Source organism: Procambarus clarkii, chromosome 20, assembly GCF_040958095.1.
Source record: "Procambarus clarkii isolate CNS0578487 chromosome 20, FALCON_Pclarkii_2.0, whole genome shotgun sequence".
Lineage (NCBI taxonomy): Eukaryota > Metazoa > Arthropoda > Malacostraca > Decapoda > Cambaridae > Procambarus > Procambarus clarkii.
In genome coordinates, this window is record NC_091169.1 from 24029422 (window position 1) to 24048464 (window position 19043).

The 19043-nt window shown below is 50.6% G+C and overlaps 1 protein-coding gene across 7 annotated transcripts in view; it reads left to right on the forward strand.

The window, feature by feature from the left end:
- The window catches only part of LOC123755445 (SH2 domain-containing protein 4A), a 77533-nt gene that overhangs the window by 32367 nt on the left and 26123 nt on the right, over nt 1–19043 (forward strand). For all 7 annotated transcript variants that reach the window (XM_045738133.2, XM_045738135.2, XM_069327727.1 and 4 more), the window contains one exon: nt 10081–10549. In XM_045738133.2, the coding sequence (XP_045594089.2) occupies nt 10375–10549 (175 nt within the window). In that variant the 5' untranslated portion in view covers nt 10081–10374. The remainder of the gene's footprint in view (nt 1–10080; nt 10550–19043) is intronic.

The window sequence follows — 19043 nt, forward strand, 5'->3', positions numbered from 1 at the left end:
GAGGCAGCGACTGCTCCACACCTGCTCTGCTCCACACCTGCTCTGCTCCACACCTGCTCTGTTCCACACCTGCGCTGCTCCACACCTGCGCTGCTCCACACATCATAATCAATATCTCTGCCTCTCTGTCTCTGTATGTACTCACCTAGTTGTGCTTGTGGGGGTTGAGCTCTGGCTCTTTGGTCAGACGACACACATTATTGCTGAGTGTGTGTGAAGGGGGGTGGGGAGGGAGTAGAACAACTCTGGGAACTCTCTCCAGGTAAGTTCCGGGTAAGGCAGGCGGGGATAACCCTGGGATGACCGAGTATTCGGCGGACGCCACCTTAACCCAGCACAGCTGAACACGTACCACGGACCAGCGTGCGTGTGTGGTGGAGGGCAATGTTGTTTAAGATTCAGCTACTGGGAACTAAAAGTTCCAAGTAGCACGGGCTATGGCGAGCCCGTAACTTACCTGGCACAGGAGCGGGGCAAGTAGCACGGGCTATGGTTAGCCTTGGTGGAGAGCAAGCTGTAAGGGGCTTTTAAGGTACTACTTAAGGCAGCTAAGGTGTACTAACTGCCGGGTTGATAGTTAAGGTAATTATGATAAGAGAGCACCAAGGTAGTATGACTATATGGCTCTTGACAGTCATATGTGGACATATGCTGGGATATGAGGACAGAGAAGGCACGATGCCCAATCACTTGGAGTCTTGGACCACTGGGGATCGAGCCTGACCCTGCCAGAAGCTAAACTGTCGCTCTAGCAACCAGTCAAAGAGGGAACAGTTGAGCAACGCGGCGCACCGTCGTAGTCGTTCGTGTGTGGAACACGTTGTACATCACAGAAATAATGACCAACGAGGCTGTGGTGGATATGTGGGCCTGCGGGCCGCTCCAAGCAACAGCCTGGTGGACCAAGCTCTCACAAGTCACCCAGGTGTGCGGGGTTCGAATCCTCCCCGTGGCTAATACTGGTTTAATGATTGATACACGTGGCTAATACTGGTTTAATGATTGATACACGTGGCTAATACTGGTTTAATGATTGATACACGTGGCTAATACTGGTTTAATGATTGATACACGTGGCTAATACTGGTTTAATGATTGATACATCACGTTAATGTGATTTCAGTGTACAGGCGCATGAGGGCTCGCTGGCAGTGTGAAGGGACACCGGGCCGCACTCTACGAGCGCCACGGATGCTTCTAACCCGCGTATAGTAATGATTTGACTGGTGGATATCTTGTGGAGCTTGGCGGAGTGGTCAACACGTTACGGGGAGCGTAATATGACTTGGCCGCAACGGCTGGAGGCTTGGGGGGGGGGGGTTGATGGCGGGGTAGGACAACACTAGGGGGGGGGGGTGACCGCAAGACCAGCTGGATAAACACGTCGGGGTCGTGTTGTCGTCACTCTGGGGGTCACACTGTGGGGGTCACACTGTGGGGGGGGGTCACACTGTGGGGGTTATTACAGGAGTGGGTAGCTGGGCCTCTAGACAGCGCCAACAACAACAACAACAACAACCTAGTGCATCCAACCGAGGTTTTTTGTTTATGGAACCTTGTGCCGGCACAAACAATTTAAAGAATGATTTATAATGTCACAAAGGTGGAGTGTTCACTCAAAGAATGAGTGACGCTGCCCAGTAAACTCTCAAAAATCGGGGCAAAATTTTATGCTAATAGTATGTAGCGTGCCAGTGTGGGGCAGGCCAGCCCTGCCTCTCAAACCCTCCAGACTTTACTAGTAAATGTCCAAAATGTAGAGCTTAGGTGTAGCGATGGAGGTAGTGACCAGGGAAGGCGGCCAAGGAAGACGACCTTGGGCTGGTAGCTCAGCAGGGCTCTGATGTGGATCAGCGAGACCCTCCTGACCTGACCTGCAGTATACTGTGGTGGGTATACCTTTGAATACACTTGCAGAGAGTGCTGCCAATTAGCAGTGTTAAGTAGGGCGAGTGTCGGTGTAGAAGTGTAGATCATGTACTCTGAACACTTGGGTAAGAGCTTCTAATTTGCATGAGCAGTCGTCCACAGACGGCAGCTGCCCTCACCAATGGTACTAATGAAGCCAGCATGAGTGGCCAGGCCGGGGGGCAGTAGCAAGGTGGTCGTTACACTTAATAACCTCTCATAATGACCCTATCATCATGCGCTGAATAAGGGTAGATACGATCATCCTCTGGGCACAAGATACTAATGTGAGCCAGCCTCCTGCTCCGCCTCCTACGGAGTACCTAACTATGAGGTCTAGTTCCTCAGCCCCACCTCACCGACCAGACCTCACCCCGGGTCGGGTCGGGTGTGTTTAAGAGTAGCGCTGACGTAAATGTGTGCGTACTTTCCTGCAGGTTTTGGACCCTTCAGGCAGGCAGGCAGTTGCTCCACAATAGTCGTGGGTTCGTCTCCCGTGGCGGGTTATTGACACATGTGACACGACACCTCGGGAGAGTACTTGCACAGGTGCAGCACGTACACCAGCCCCCATGGTGCAGGTGGTGGACGGTACAGGTGTGTGCGAGGCAGCAGGAGCAGCTGCCAGATAAGAGGGGTTGAGGCAGCGCCAGGCACTGATGGCCGAGTAATGTGTGTTGCTGGAGGGGTAATAGACCCAAACACAGTGTGACGAGGCACTCGACTGCTCCAGCTCCCTGGACCTGTTAGGCAGGCAGGTGTATGTTGGGGCAGGTTTGGTACAGTCAGGTGTGCTGCCCTCGGGGTATTTTTATTACCGCCTCGCTCTCTCCTCCTCCTCCTCCCTGCACGTGTGTGACCACAGTTGGCCCGGAGGAGCGGGCAAGTTTGCCACCATATAAGGAATGTTTGGTCGTGCTGGCCCCTGCAACCCGGACTAGCAGTTGACACACTGCTCCCCGCTGTGCTTGAACTCAGTGCCACACGTCACCCCTGGCACACCCCCGCTGGTCACGTAGGCGTGGGCGTGGGCGGCCGGGAAGGCGACAGATGGCCGGCTGCCCGCCCCACACACCCGCACCAGCCATTACTGCCCCCCACCACCCCCCGCCCGCCACACCACCACCATCTAACCGTTCTAACGTAACGTTCCCAGCGGCTTGTCTCTCTTCTGATTGCTTACGTCAGGGTGGGGGGGGGGGAGGGAGGTGCAGCTGTGTCACAAGTCATTGTTAGTTCAGTGTCGACAGCAGATTACATCGGTATTGAGATCTCCGGAATGATCTTCTGTTATGTGATTCACGTTCACTCTCTCTCTCTCTCCCCGTTCACCCGTTCACCACTCCCCCATCATCAAGCCATGTGCTTCCACACACACTGCTTGAGACCGTTTTATCTTTCAAACTTGTGCTTGATCGGTCTCACTTTTTTTTTTAGCACGGGTGGTACACGCACAAGGGGACACGGGTAGAACCCCCCCCCCCCCACACACACACACACATATAAATATTTGACAAAAAATTGTGTCAAAGTCGTTAACAAATGCACTTAGAAGGGAGGTGGTGGACGCTTCATAGTGTGTCAAATGTGAGTAGTGTCGAACCTGTTGACCACCAGTTGATTGAAAGTTGAGAGGCGGGGCCAGTGTGTCGGAGCTCAACCTGTGTGCTGCTCCTGTCCTCCTCCTCCCAGGCAACAGTGGATGCTTATAAATAATTTCACTCACCGATATTAATAATACAGTAGTGACCAGTATAATTAACACGCTAGCATTGATACTAGTTAATGGCAGTCGTAGAATGAACTACGGTACGATAATAGGCTGTTCTTGTGGTAACAGCTGAAGCCCAATCACTGCGGTTGGCTATTTGCGGTTTATATATATCTGATGTATATAATGTTTACTGGCGGTATGTTATGTATATATACCTCGGTCACACCATTACCTGGCCCGAGTGAAAGGTAATGAAGTATGAGGCGAAAGCGCTCAGTTTGTCCATATAACGTCTAGAGTGAAGGACCAGACACTACCTATCAGAGTGCTCGGGCAACGCAACACTAGAGTCAGGTTCTGGAAACACAACAGTATTATGACAATACAAACAAAGTAGTAATTTGCAATCCAAGTAATATAATGAACACTTCTGTTTGAACGATATTTCATATGAACGATGTTGTGGGAGCATTAAACACAGCTGCTACAGAAGTTAACTTAAGTAAAAATACTCGCAAGTTGCTTGATCTTGTTAGACGTGCCGGGCTGTAGCATGTCCGCATCGTCGTTACTTCCTCCTGCAACCCGCCATCCACCTCGGGTCCCCTCCTGCCGCCACAAGAGGCAGGAGGTCACCTTACACTTGTACCTTGGCCGGTGATTATGCGTCTGTCCCCCCCGACTCCTCGTCGCTGTATGCTTCCTCTACCAGTGTGTGAAGAGCGGGTCCGCAGGCTCCCGAGGGCTGCTGCTCAAGCTGGAGGCTTTCAAGTGTGTTGTTAGGAGTTAGACATGAAGGTGCTAGTGCGTGTTCATTGTAGAATAACAGGTTTATAGATTAACTATAATCTAGAGATATATTGGTCAGGTTAGGGCGAACCAGTCTGCAATTGCACGGTTTATATACATCTCTTGAAGATGCAAAGTAAGGTAATTATCAGCAGGAAGTGTTAAGCCAGTACCACTATATAGCACTTTGAACGGTTATTAGGACGAGGATCTGGTAAAGGACGAACGGAGGGAAGGTTAGATGTCCAGCAACTTGGACTGTCGGGTATCGAGCCCCGACCTGCAAGAAGCGAAGCCATGGCTCTACCAATCGGTGGTTGGGTCAGAGGTTTCAAATTCTGACCGCGGGGCGGGGGAGGTGGGCCCGGTCCCACCGCACCAACCTCACCGCTGCCTCCTCATTGTATAATATTCAGTGCTGGCGCGCTCCTTGGCTCCACCAGACAATATGTAATGAACGAGCAGACTGTTGTTGGAGGGAGCGTCATGCTTTAATAATAATCCAGACTTTTCAACGTTGTGCTGACATTGACAATGTAAACCAGCGCTGACCTTGAATTAGCCTCTTACACTTCATCTGGACTCGTAGAGTGTGACTGAAGCTTTGACCCTTGACCCCAAGAGTCCGTCGACAGCACACACACTTGGAAGTGGAGTTTACCTGGAGCTAGTTAACCTGGCCTCGCTATACCTTTCCCCAGTACCTGATTGCCCAATCGCTGGTGATGCAGCCCGTCCTCCTGCGGGTTCCCAACGTCAAGAAACTGTCGTACTAAAAATCCTTTATCGTAGTCTACCAGAGGACAGAAAACGGACCATTGTGTCAATTTCGCGAGCCGCTATTTTCTAGCACAAGTTTTGGCCTTGGGTGAAGTATACGTCAAAATGCGACGTTCTCTTAGGAGGACGGGTTGGCCACAGAGATATTAGAAATAACCTTTTCACTGTCAGAGTAGTTAATAAATAGAATACATTTGGCAGTGATGTGGTGGAGGCTGACTCCATACACAGTTTCAAACGTAGATATGATAGAGCCCAGTAGGCTCGGGAACCTGTACACCAGTTGATTGACAGTTGAGAAACGAAAGAGCCGAAGCTCAACCCCTGCAATGTCTAGGTCACAGTCAGGTGAGTATACGCACATATATTCATCCATCCCTACTAGGTGAGTACATACATACATAAATACATACATACATACATGTGCAAACGCGGCTGGTAGACGAGTACAGTATTAACCAGTTGTTTGTGTTCCGTCCAGTGTTATCTACTGTTTCGTGCTCCCTTGTCCACTCCCTCTCCCGTTCTCCCTGTACCTCTCACGTGCTCCCTCCCTCTCCCGTTCTCCCTGTACCTCTCACGTGCTCCCTCCCTCTCCCGTTCTTCACCTCCTCCTCCCCCTCCTCCCCCTCCTCCCAAAGTCATACATCATTGTTGTGCAATTACCAAGAGTGGTCTAGTGATGGACGCGTCCGTCTGACGGGGCGTGTAAACTATTGATTCATTTATTTACATGGGTGGGTTGGCCTTCAGCTCTTGGGACCCATCCTACACTCATCTTCGTCTGATCTAGGACCCAATGTATGGAATTTGGCTCGGATGAATTTTCAGTTTCCACTTAATGGCTCGTTTTCGTCCCATGCAGCCATCAAAGTGTCTTGATTCGCCTTACAGGTGCTGGTGAGTATCTTGTATGTTGTGATCATGTCTCCTCAGCCTTTCATCACTTTTCATTATCTCAGAGCTTGTTCAGTGCTATATTTGTGACGCAAATCTGGCCTGGTGGCTAGTGGGGTCGGCTGATCGTTGACCCTGAGAGTATAATTACCTAATCGGAAGGTATGTTTGAGATCCTTGGCGTTGATTGGTTAGCGCACGTAGAGGCTTGTTACTAGGCTATGGTTTATATGACATCTTGGCTGATTGGTACTTGCTCATAACTTTCACTGTTAGCACTTTCTGGTCGAAACGTCAGTTAATTGGTCTTGGCTCAGCGAGACGACATCTGTTGGTTATTGCTGATCGTGACGTCTAGTCAGTGCACCTTGTAGGGAGAGTTCCCCGCACCCCACACACCCCTCTCAGGGTGCTGACTTGTTCCGTGTTGCCGAGTGTCAACACGAGAGCGGCAGGTGGAGCACGGCTGGTGTTGCTTCCCTCCCTAGGAGGCGTGGGCGCCGCCACCCACCAGTCACCACCACGCTGGTAAATGAGGACTAGAATAAGGGGGGATTGGTGGAGTAGCCTGCGCTGCCCGTCATCTCGGGCCGCAACTGCTGTAGGCTACAGCCGTGGCCTGGACCGCTACTTGGAGTCAGCGGGCCCTCGCCACCTGGGAGGGCCGCACTGCTGTACAACTTCTCTTGCAGTCAGGTAGTGTGTAAATAACTATGTATCTCTGAATATGATATGCAAATTTCCTCTTCTTTCCTCTCTCCCTGTTCCCCTCCTTCACCTTTCCCTCTGCCCTCTCCCACAGCAGCATCACCGCGGGTAAGACTAAACAGGCCTCCTCTCACACACGCAGTGATTGTTAACACATCCCAGGGATTATGTGGGATCATGAGTGGTATGACTAACTCTCGTGTCTCTCTGAGTGCAGAGTGACAGTGTTGAGTCTGAGGCTTCCAGCGCTGTAATGCTTGCCACCACCTCATCACACTGTCGCATTTATGCACGCAACACAACACTGAACCAATCTCCAACGTCACCAATTGACGTAAAGAGTGTATACTAGAACAGGGGTCTCCAAACTTTTCAACGTAAGGGCCACATTATATATTTCCCATATTTATGCGGGCCGGAGGAATAAAAAATGAAATTGCTATTTTGTATAACTTAAGATAAAGGCATTGACAAAGTACAGAGAAAAGAATATTGTACAGTGTTTGTGCTCCCTGAAACGGAAGCAGCGAAGCCCCACTCGCCCTCCATCCCCACAATATACAGTTATACACAACTGATTGGTTGTAATGCACAACACATACCTACCAGTATTAGTATCTGTGCGTCACACTATCGAGAGAGAGGAAAACTGACTCGGGTTGAGCGCCACCAGTCAGCAGCCCCAGCTTTGAATAATTCTGCGATGCCATTCGTACGATAATTATTTTTTCAAGGCCACCACACAGGGATTTGTTTGGAGGGCCGGATGAAATTATGTGGCGGGCCGGATGTGGCCCGCGGGCCATAGTTTGGAGACCCCTGTACTAGAACGTCGTAAAGACGTTCTAATGCACACTGGAACGTCTATATATAGAGTATACTTGCCACCACCGTGGCAATTATTATTATTATTATTTACAAGTATACTAGAGTATACTTGTAAATAAGAGGTTCTAGTCTATAAAATATAGACTAGAACGTCTATATTTTCGCTGGACAGGTGAAATCAAGGTGGGAGTAGCAGCAGCAGATGGTGGATCAAATTGAGGAGAGAGTTGATCACCTGTGTGCATATGTAATTGTAATAGATTCCTTTGAGTCCACACATGCGCGAGCACAAGGAGGCGAGGGAGACGCTTGAGTGCAGGATGGCTTGGCCTGGAGAACTGGGGCGGGAATCCTTCACGCGAGGCGCTGAACACGGATGCCTGAGGGATTGTAACTCTCTGACCAGGAAGACTATTGATGTTGCTGGATAGTTACGAGGACATAAAACTCCAGAATAATGTGTTAGTGGTTGCTTTATGGGGTTATGCTTCAATGCTGACCTCGCTATACACTCGTGCCCAGTAGTGTAGCGTTATCTTGAGGTTATCTTGAGATGATTTCGGGGCTTTAGTGTCCCCGCGGCCCGGTCCTCGACCAGGCCTCCACCCCCAGGAAGCGGCCCGTGACAGCTGACTAACACCCAGGTACCTATTTTACTGCTAGGTAACAGGGGCATAGGGTGAAAGAAACTTTGCCCATTGTTTCTCACCGGCGCCAGGGATCGAACCCAGGACCACAGGATCACAAGTCCAGTGTGCTGTCCGCTCGGCCGACCGGCTCCCCAGGCGTTGGGGTAACTCATTCTCAGGGCGGGGAGCCACTCAAGGGAATGGATTGGAAACTACTACATAATTAGTACTATTATCTACTCTATCTGTACTTAGGCTAAGGTTACCTTAGGTTCAGTTTCATTACGTTTGGTTACGTTAATACGATAGAGTTAGGTAACGGTAATGTGAGACATGGAATTCATAAACTATTTCAGTGTATTAGAGAATTTCATCTACAGAAAACTAAATTCTTCCAAAGAAAACGTTTTTCAGCATACACTTTATATTTTCAACCAGCCATTTATTAATCTAAATTTATAACTTGAGAATAATCTCTTATTTACGACAAAGGTTCACTTTGTCAGTTTACATGTAGACTATTACTGGAACCGTAATATGCTTTTAGACCAAATATCTAGATCCAGGTGGTTTGAGGCGGGTGTGGTTTTTCACGGTAATGGATTTGGGCCGAGGACGGACATGGATGTCCATGCGCGTCAACAATAAGTCATCTTGCACGAAGTGATTCCAAAATATGGACTACAATCACTGTGAGGCGTGCAGCACTGTGAGGCGTGCAGCATTGTGAGGCGTGCAGTACTGTGAGGCGTGCAGCACCGCAAGGCGTGCAGCGCTGTGAATGTTAGAGTTTGACCAAACACTGTGGTGATAGCCGGTCCCTGCTGGGTGGGGCGTAGTGTCACCCACCCCTCCTCACCCCTCCTCACCTTCACCTGAAATGAACCGCCCGTGTACTTTCACCTGCTCCACCACGCCTCTTCTCACCTTCTCCCTTTCTCCCTCCCGGCCATGCCTCACCTTCACCTGCAGTAACTCGCCAAGATGCACCTTCGCTTGCCCTGCCTCCTCTCTCCCCCCCCCACCTTCACCTGACCCTCCTCCATCACCTTTTACCCCCTCAGCACTACTGGCCAACAATTGTCCAGCATCTGGCAGTGTATAACAGTGACACTTCTACCCGTCACCGCCCCGCGACCCTTCCTCCCCCTGCTCACCTAGCAGTAAATAGGTACCCGGGAGTTGAAATTGAAATAAGTTTGAGGTAAAATACACACAAAGGGATGAGGTAGCTCAAGCTATTCTCACCCTGGGAGTTAGGAAACGGTTGTGGGGGTTGCATCGTGGAGAAGGCCCAGTGAGTCCACCTTGGCTGACCTCCTTAACAACCTGTCCTCTTAATAATTATGTCTGAATTTGGCCGTTTGCCCGTATGGCTGAAATTGGACGTAATTTGAAAATGAAAAAATAAATTAAATTTTGGATTTTTTTCAAAACGGTTAGTTAAGGGTCCTCTGGTAGGTTAGGATGTCAGGAAATTCTCGAAAGTTTTAAAACGTCATGGAAAAACGTTAATTGAAAGTTTCCTCTCGTAAGCTAACAGTAAGCCAGAGGACCCAAACAGAAAACAGGACAGTACATCACTTTCGTGAGCCGATTTCATTTCAAATTACGTCAGTTTTTGGCCATAGCGCACATACGGGCGAAACACAACGTTATTTTTAAAGGACGGGTTGGATATGTACGTGACATGTAGGAAGGCTACCGCGGCGCTAATTTGAGGCTACTTGGTAATTTACGTGTTTTATTCCTAATTATTACATGTATTCTTATGAAGACGTGTTGAATACATTTACATAATTAAGATTTTTTCCATTTTCGTTTCAGGTTGAGCCGAGGAGTGGAGGCGGAAAGCATGGATGACTGGGGACCCTCCCTCAACTACTTCTTCCACGAACACACTGAACACACTGATGACAATTGGTTCTAAGAGTAAACAAATATTGGTATACCTCGGGTGATCACCAGTGTTCCGGTGCGGAGAGCATTTTGTTTAGTTACTCCTGATAGACATTGCGAAGTTACGTTTTCTCTTGCGGTAAACTGGAACGTTTTCTGTGAGGAGGGAAACCCAGGGCTAACTGTCGTTGTTTTTTAAGGAGTACAAGTGAAATTCTCAAGATGCTTCAACAAATCCTCAACGATATGTACATCGACCCAGAACTCCTCGCGGAGTTGGACGAGGATCAGAAACAGATACTCTTCTGCAAGATGCGGGAGGAACAGGTTCGTCGCTGGAAGATGAGAGAAGATCAGCTGGACGAGGAAGACAAAATAATTCAACCAAAGAAGTCCAGTAAGTACATATATTGTATATACACTTTGTCTTAATGTAAACTGTTCAATTATAACTTGAGAGTGTTTGCGCTGAGCCTCCGTCATCACTGATAGACATTTGAGAACCCACAAACTCGATATTGATATTTGATTGTTGTTGATTGTGGTTGAAAAAGTTCTTTATAACGTTTCTGTGGCTCATTTGGGTACTAAATTTCCACCCGTGTCCCCTTGTGCGTGTACCACCCGTGTCCCCTTGTGCGTGTACCACCCGTGTCCCCTTGTGCGTGTACCACCCGTGTCCCCTTGTGCGTGTACCACCCGTGTCCCCTTGTGCGTGTACCACCTATGTTTAATAAACTTTATCTGCGTGTGTACACAAAACTTAACTGTTTACGTGTTGCGTAACCCGTGTCAATCACTGTGATAACGAGAGACTTGCTCGAGGAAGTAAGATATTAACTGCTACTCTTGTCAACCAGTAACATCTTACGTAATACAAGTCTGGTATTGAATAGGTCCATTAGGACATGGAAGAAGACAAGTTGAACTGGTAACCCTCACAATTATTGACAACACTGAAGTAGACAGCTTAATTATTTCTGGCTCCCTCACTGCTAGCAATAAATAGTTTATGATCACACACACAGATCACAATAACGTGATGCATCAAATGAACAAATCCACAAGGGCCGTGATGAGGATTCGAACCTGCGTCCGGGAGCATCCCAGACACTGTCTTAATCGATTGAGCTACGACAGGGTAAAAAGGGTTGAAACCGAAGTTCAGTAGAACTTCGGTTACTGAACCGAAGTTCAGTAGAACTTCGGTTTCAACCCTTTTTACCCTGTCGTAGCTCAATCGATTAAGGCAGTGTCTGGGATGCTCCCGGACGCAGGTTCGAATCCTCATCACGGCCCTTGTGGATTTGTTCAGTTTATGATTTTAGTATTGTGTTTGTCTCCGAGTATGGGGTGCACAATAAACTACCGCTCACGGGACAAGTATGGGGTGCACAATAAACTACCGCTCACGGGACAAGTATGGGGTGCACCATAAACTACCGCTCACGGGACAAGTATGGGGTGCACAATAAACTACCGCTCACGGGACGAGTATGGGGTGCACAATAAACTACCGCTCACGGGACAAGTATGGGGTGCACAATAAACTACCGCTCACGGGACAAGTATGGGGTGCACAATAAACTACCGCTCACGGGACAAGTATGGGGTGCACAATAAACTACCGCTCACGGGACAAGTATGGGGTGCACAATAAACTGAACTAGTGGCCTCTGGCGGCAAGAGCTGAGGTTAGAATTGTGTGATGACTGAACCACACTTTAGAAGAGGGAGGAACGACGACGTGTCGGTGTGTCGTGGGTCACTATAAGTCGTGTGTGAGGACGACGGGATAACGGTCCACGACGGACCGAAACGTCGTAGATTCTCCATCTTCTGAAGTCATCATATCTTCAGCCACGTTAATGTGACGTCGTCTGCTTAGAAGTGTGTGTGTACTTACCTAGTTGTACTTGCCTAGTTGTGCTTGCGGGGGTTGAGCTCTGGCTCTTTGGTCCCGCCTCTCAACCGTCCCTATGTGTGGGGGGGGGGCTTGCCTGGCAAGGAGGTAGCACAGTGGACTACGTTCTCGGTTTAAGACCCCTGGTTTAATCTCCAGGCACAAGTTTCCTTTCAACTAATGCTCCTGTTAACCTGTCAGTAAAAAGTACGTGGCAATTAGGCACCTGAAGACGGTGATCCAGCGGTACCTGGTTGATACCTGGTTGATGGGGTTCTGGGAGTTGTTCTACTCCCGAACCCCGGGAGTAGAACAGAAAGCCCGGCCCGAGGCCAGGCTTTACTTGTGAGAGTTTGGTCCACCAGGCTGTTGCTTGGAGCGGCCCGCAGGCCCACATACCCACCACAGCCCGGTTGGTCCGGCACTCTTGAAAATGTCCACGGTTGTTCCGGCAATATTTCTTGAGGCTTCCCAAACAGCAGGAGGCACGTGACTGTGTGGTCAAACACAGTAGACACACTGGTGAAGACACTGGCGCGCGCGGCCCAGGGGAGTAAGTGTTCCACCATTACGCCACTTTTAGGGAAACTTGCCACACGACCCGGCTGTGTTTTACACTCAACTTTCTCCTGGTGTGATGACTGTGAGGGGGTTGGTACGCGCTTGTGTAGGTTCCTCTGCGTCTAGCTGGCACGGTGCTACATGTTTGACCACACTACACTCAAAAAGATTTCTACATTACTGGATGTTTTGGGTGACATTTAGTTTAAAATTGGTGAAGAGGGGAAAGCACTTGAGGGGCGGCGCGGAGTGTGTTTACACGGCGCCGGCTGGTACAAGCGTGGAGGCTGTCACCTGGCTTTCGTCCTCTCGCGGGTGTTGGGAGGCGGGCTCATGGCTATATACACTTAGGCAAGTTCTTGGGTGAAGTACCAGGCTGTAGTGGATATGTGGGCCTGCGGACCGCTCCAATCAACAGCCTTGTTGGACCAAGTTATCACAAGTCGATAAGAATTCCAGAAACCCTCTTTAGGTATGCTCCAGGTATGGGTTACCCGGGCACATCGCGGGGTGTTGAAACCTGGCAGCTGGTGGAGCACTTTCCCCGGGCCCGGCTGCATGACAGGGAAGGTGCAGCTCAGAGCCCATTATCTCACGCAAGTGGGCTGTTTGTTGACTCTTGTGTGAGGTGTTGCAAGCGTTGAAGAGGCTCGGGTGAGGGCGGGCAGGGGTGATGTCGAGGGGGCGTGCCACCAGACCCAGGCCGGAGGTCAACACAAGGGAGCCACCAATAGGACCATGGGCGGGAAATTGAAGCGCTATTATTGATTCTCTCCGCCCATATGTTGAAGGGATGTGCGCGGGGAGGAGGAGAGGGGGTTGGTGGGTAGGGGTTGGGGAAGGGGTAGTCGAGGAACGTGGGGAGGGGGAGGGCACTGGAGGGTCGTTCACGGGTTGTCTTACTGGCAGGTGTCCGTCAAGGTGGTGGCAGCACAATGAGGCGCCGGACGCGGTCAATACCTTGACCTATACCAATGTTGTGCACATAATGTGTAGTGTTGTGAAGACGTACTCGTGAGTAAACCGGCTTGATGTGTTATTGAATCTGGGAGTCTGGGAAGGTGTTCAAGATCTTCCCTGTAAGGTGGAAGATACGGAAGACGCCCTACAACCCGGCCCACCCCACAACCGGCCACCCACAACCCGGCCCACCCCACAACCGGCCACCCCACAACCCGGCCCCCCACAACCCGGCCACCCACAACCCGGCCACCCACAACCCGGCCACCCACAACCCGGCCACCCACAACCGGCCACCCACAACCCGGCCACCCACAACCCGGCCACCCACTCAGCACGTGTTCCCAGAGGCTGACCTTCACCTCACCTCTCACTCTCTCTAACACCCAACAGTCATTCCTCATATGGCCCATAACCCCCCCCCCTCCACCCTAGAGCCTCGTTAACATCACCCAGCTCCCTCTCGTTAATAACAGTATCAGTAAAGTCGACCACGAAGAGGTTGAGTGAGATTAGCCAAGACCAGAATCACAGGTAGCAGTGTGTGGACAGAGGACGTGTTGTGGTTCATGGCTTCACGTATGGAAGAGCTGCCTTATAAAAATTAATAGTAGATTGTGACTTTAATATGACTGATTTTGGTGACCGTGTTGTACAATGTCTTGGGAAGTCTATAAGAGGATGAGGACGAAGGATAAGGCATCTCTTACCAAGACTGCCTCGGAGATTGGACACGACTAGAGATTAGGTATATAAGGCCAGCCCATATGGGCATTTACAACCCCACTCCCCAATAGGAAGAAAACCCACTGGGTTGTTCCTGTCACTTGTACCCAGACGCTGCTGGGACTTATCTGTCTAAAGTAGGGATTGACTATTACAACCTTCAAGGTCACGTTATCTAGAGAACGCAAAGTTGGGAAAAAGAGGGAACCTTTTGAGCAACATATATTATTACTCGATATATGTCGACAAAAATGCTTTACTAACTCAAATAATGTGGGGTATATTATACCACATACTCTTGTTTCTTAAATGGGTACAGTCCCTCGGGGTAGTGGTCCAGACTGTGTCCTCGCTCACGCTTGCTGAGAGGTGTCTTGGGTCTTCTGGCGTGCCTGTCCCACGTTAGACCTGTGTGGTACCTGGCCAGGTGCCGGAGTGACTGTATAGGGCGGAGTCGTTGGCACCCATGAGTCCTGACATGAGCATAGGGACACAACATGGTCCCACACGTCATATGGGACCCACGGAGCATAGGAAGAGGGTGTCTGAGGGACAGGGAGCATAAAGAGATGACCCACGATGGCTCGGTGATGGGCCAGAATTAATACGCCATGGTAATACACACGTCACCTTCACAAGTCCTCACACCTGGTTTCAACCTTCCCCCCCACCCACGGCCGGCCTGATCTGGGACACGCTCCGCTACACTCTGTCTCTATTTTGAAGACGAACCTGTGCAAATTAGGCGCCAGAAGGCCGCCCTCCCCCCCCAAACTACCAGTACAGTATAAGGAACGTAGCTGTGGGTTCGACAGGTCTGTGGGTGCGACGGGGCTGTGGGTTCGACAGGTCTGTGGGTGCGACGGGGCTGTGGGTTCGACGGGGCTGAGGGTGCGACAGCTTCACTATCACGTGCGCGTATCGCATGCCTTGCGAATTCCTTATCTTGCACTGGTGATAAGGCTGACAGATACGCTCCCTGGCTGTACACCTCAACCAACGGTAAACGCTTAATGTAAACAATTGTATACCTCATCAGAGTTTCACTTCCAACATTCCTCACCTTTGGAAATCCCAAGCAGAAAGTGTACCTAGAGCAGTGACAAGATGAACAACCCAGCGGGTTTTCTTCCTATTGGAGGGTGTTGTACATGCTGCTATGGCAGCGTGTCCACTCACAGGACGAGTGACGCTGCCCAATACTGTCACTATGGCGGCGTGTCCACTCACAGGATGAGTGACGCTGCCCAATACTGTCACTATGGCGGCGTGTCCACTCACAGGGCGAGTGACGCTGCCCAATAAACTCGCCCCTCGGGGCCAAACAAACATAAAGGAGCCGTAGTGAAGAGGTGTGTGTCTTGCGAGGCGAGAGTACTCGTATGGAATTGAGTGTGATGATGGTTGAGGGGCTGGAGGGAGGAAGGGGCAGTCAGTTGTCAGCGAGACGCCGTCCAGGTCGGTCGTGGTGCTTGTGGTAGACGGGGGAGGGAGGGAGGGAGACGTCTTCACTACCGCTCTCGTGGGGCCAGTGCCGCCTGCATAAGTGACTGTGGCCATTGCAAAAGTGTCAAGTGCAGCAACTTGCAAACATAAAGTGTGCGTGTGTTTTTGTTGGAATTGCGTTTTTGTTTCGTTTAATGCGTATAATCGCGTTTTTAATTAAATCATTTCTCGAGTACATTGAAACGCTTGTAATTTTTGGTTTGTACCTGCAGGGGGGGGGCTGTACCTGCAGGGGGGGGCCGTACCTGCAGGAGGGGGGTGGTACCCTCAGGGGGGGCTGTACCTGCAGGGGGGGGGGGTAGTGTACCAGGTGGTACAGTCCCGGGACAACAAGAGTGCCGCCCACTGCAACATTGCTGATAATCATCTTTTTTTAGCATCGCCGCTGTTGCTGTCACGTCCGTGGTCACTGTTGGTGCAACCCCCCTCGTGGCTCTGGGGTCGCGGCATCCCCCCCTCACCTCGCGGCTCTGGGGTCGCGGCATCCCCCCCTCACCTCGCGGCTCTGGGGTCGCGGCATCCCCCCCTCACCTCGCGGCTCTGGGGTCGTGGCCCCCCCCCCTCGCGGCTCTGTGAGCATGGTTGGGGCCCCTCACAGTCTCTAAGGAATGGTCGCCTCCCACGAATTATCCAAATCAAAATAAAATTATGTAAATAATAATTCCCGTTGTCGGGGACAGGAAGCCTGAAGTGTAAACTTATCAAGGTCTCTCCACCCTCCATGATCTAGGCCATCGATTGACCTTCCCCAGGATGCAACCCACAACAGTTGCCTAGCTCCTGGGTACCTATTTTACTAAGTGAGCAAAGGCATGAGGTGAAAGGAAACGTGCCCAACCGTTTTGAATCCGAAGGGCCATCGGAAGATTGTTGCGTTAATATGACGTTGCTCTTGGGTATTCCACGGGATGGGTATGGGGTGCATAATAATGAGACATTGAATCTTGGGCATTGGTGGTTGGGTCCGTAGACTTGCCCAATACAAAACGCTGCCGAATTTTAAAATAAAGTAAGTTTATTCAGGTAATAAAATACATATAGAAAGGCTAGAGTAGCTTAGGCTATCTCTAGCCTCGTGTATTTCTAGCCTCGTGTATTTCTAGCCTCGTGTATTTCTAGCCTCGTGTATTTCAGGCCCATCAAAGGGCTCACAAATCCATTCAGTAGACAAATAATCACATTTTGCATTTCACGTGTCAGGAGACATTGGAGTACTTAATACAAACTGCAATATTAGACCACACTCTTGGGACAAAATGTATGCACGTCCCAAGTCTAAGTCTAACAGCCTGTGGTGTTCCCAGGCGGCCACCCATCCAAGTACTAACTATACCCAACGTTGCTTAACTCTGTTGGCAATTTCAAAATCCACATTGTGAATAAATCGTCAGGACCAATGGGAGAACTTTCGACAAGCGTCGGCTTCCTGTCCTCGTCGAGGCCACTTAAGAAACAGTGGCCCTCAGGTAAATTCAGGTAAATTTGACTTGTTGCTGAGAGGCTGGGATGAGTTACGTCGTTGAGTCCTTAAACAGCTTAGTTAAGGTCACTGGGTGTTAACTTGTGGTGGTGGTGGGGGGGGGGGGGCTTCCCACCACACCTCCCCCTCCACACCTCCCCCACCACACCTCTCTTGGTGTGAGGCTTCTTGGTTGCCTTCACTGACCACCCAGACTGTTGCTCCTGGCAGTTTGTGCATCGTTGGTGGGCGTTAGTGTGGTGGGGTGCGCCTTGTTAGTGTGATGGGCGCGTCCTGGCGAGGCAGTGGGCGTGGTCCCCTTAGTCTTGTGGCAACATTAGACACGCTCCCCTCTTCCTTAATTGTTCCCCCTCACCTCCATCCCCCCCCCTGGCCCCCTCCTCCCCTCCAGCCTTTTCCGCTAGTTCTGCTTTCCCCATCTTGCCCCCGACCCCTAATGGGAACCCCTAATGGGGACCCTTAATGGGGACCCTAATGGGGACCCCCTTTCTACCACCACCTTTCCAATTGATAAGTTATTGTTATGTTGGGGTTTATGCCGGGGGCCAGGAACTGGAACCTGTTGGACTATTACCCGGTGTATGGTGTGAGTAACCAAGTGAGTCGGTGGCTCATTTGGGTACTCAGCTTCCACCTGTCCCCCCTTGTGCGTGTACCACCTGTGTTAAATAATCCATCCTTGTCGACCCTGTCAATTCCCCTGAGAATTTGTATGTGGTGATCATGTCTCCCCAGCCTTCCAGCGGCGTGAGATGCAGTTCACTCAATTAACTGCACTGGTAGCCCCAAAAAGTTGTTCTACTTGACCCAGTCCGAGGCCAGGCTTGACCTATGAGAGCTTAGTCCAACAGGCTGTTGCTTGGAGCGGCCCGCAGGCCCACATATCCACCACAGCTCGGTTGGTCCGGCACTTCTTGCAGAAAACTGTCCATTTTTTTCTTGAAGATTTCCACTTTTGTTCCGGCAATATTTCTTATACATGCTGGGCCGTGGACCTCTGGTGTTCAGTGTTCTGGGATTGTGCCCATGGCACCTCTACTCTTCAAAGAATTCTGCATTTTCTTCCGTATGTCACTCCAGCACGTTGTTGGGTAGAGAAGACTTCTTGACCTCTGGTGGGTTATTACGCCAACCACAATAGCTTACCGACTAACCGGCAAGTAAATCTCAGGCCTGTATAGTAGGTCCAATGTACTCTGAATGTACACGGAGAAGCCATACAGGAGAAAAAATAAGGTTGACAATTGAGAGGCGGGCCGAAAGAGCCAGAGCTCAACCCCCTTAAGCTCAACTAGGTGACCACAGGAGAGACCTCCGAGGGCGGGTAGCGGCGCGTGGCGGGAATGAATGGTCACTGACTGCGCCGCGTGGGTTGCCAGCTGGCCGCCTCCGTCCCGCTCCCTCCCACACATATGGCTGACCTTTCCCGGTTTTGACAGGTATGGGGTCCCTCATGGAGAGGGAAATTGACTGGGGGTGTATGGGGTGAAGGTAAGGTACGAGGTGATATCGCGCAGATACCAGAAAACCTCCTAGATACCCGTCTACCTGAGGATAATGTTGGGGGGCGATTCGTGCCTAATTTTGGTGTGATGTACATCTTTGGGCGGCTGTAGTCCTTCAGCGCCTCGGGCTCCTGGAGGCAAGGGGAGAGCATATTAATTGTGGCCATTTTTTTCCGCGGGTGGGCTTCACAGCGTGGTGTTTGTGTAGCCAGGGTGTGGCGTGTGTAGCCAGGGTGTGGCGTGTGTGACT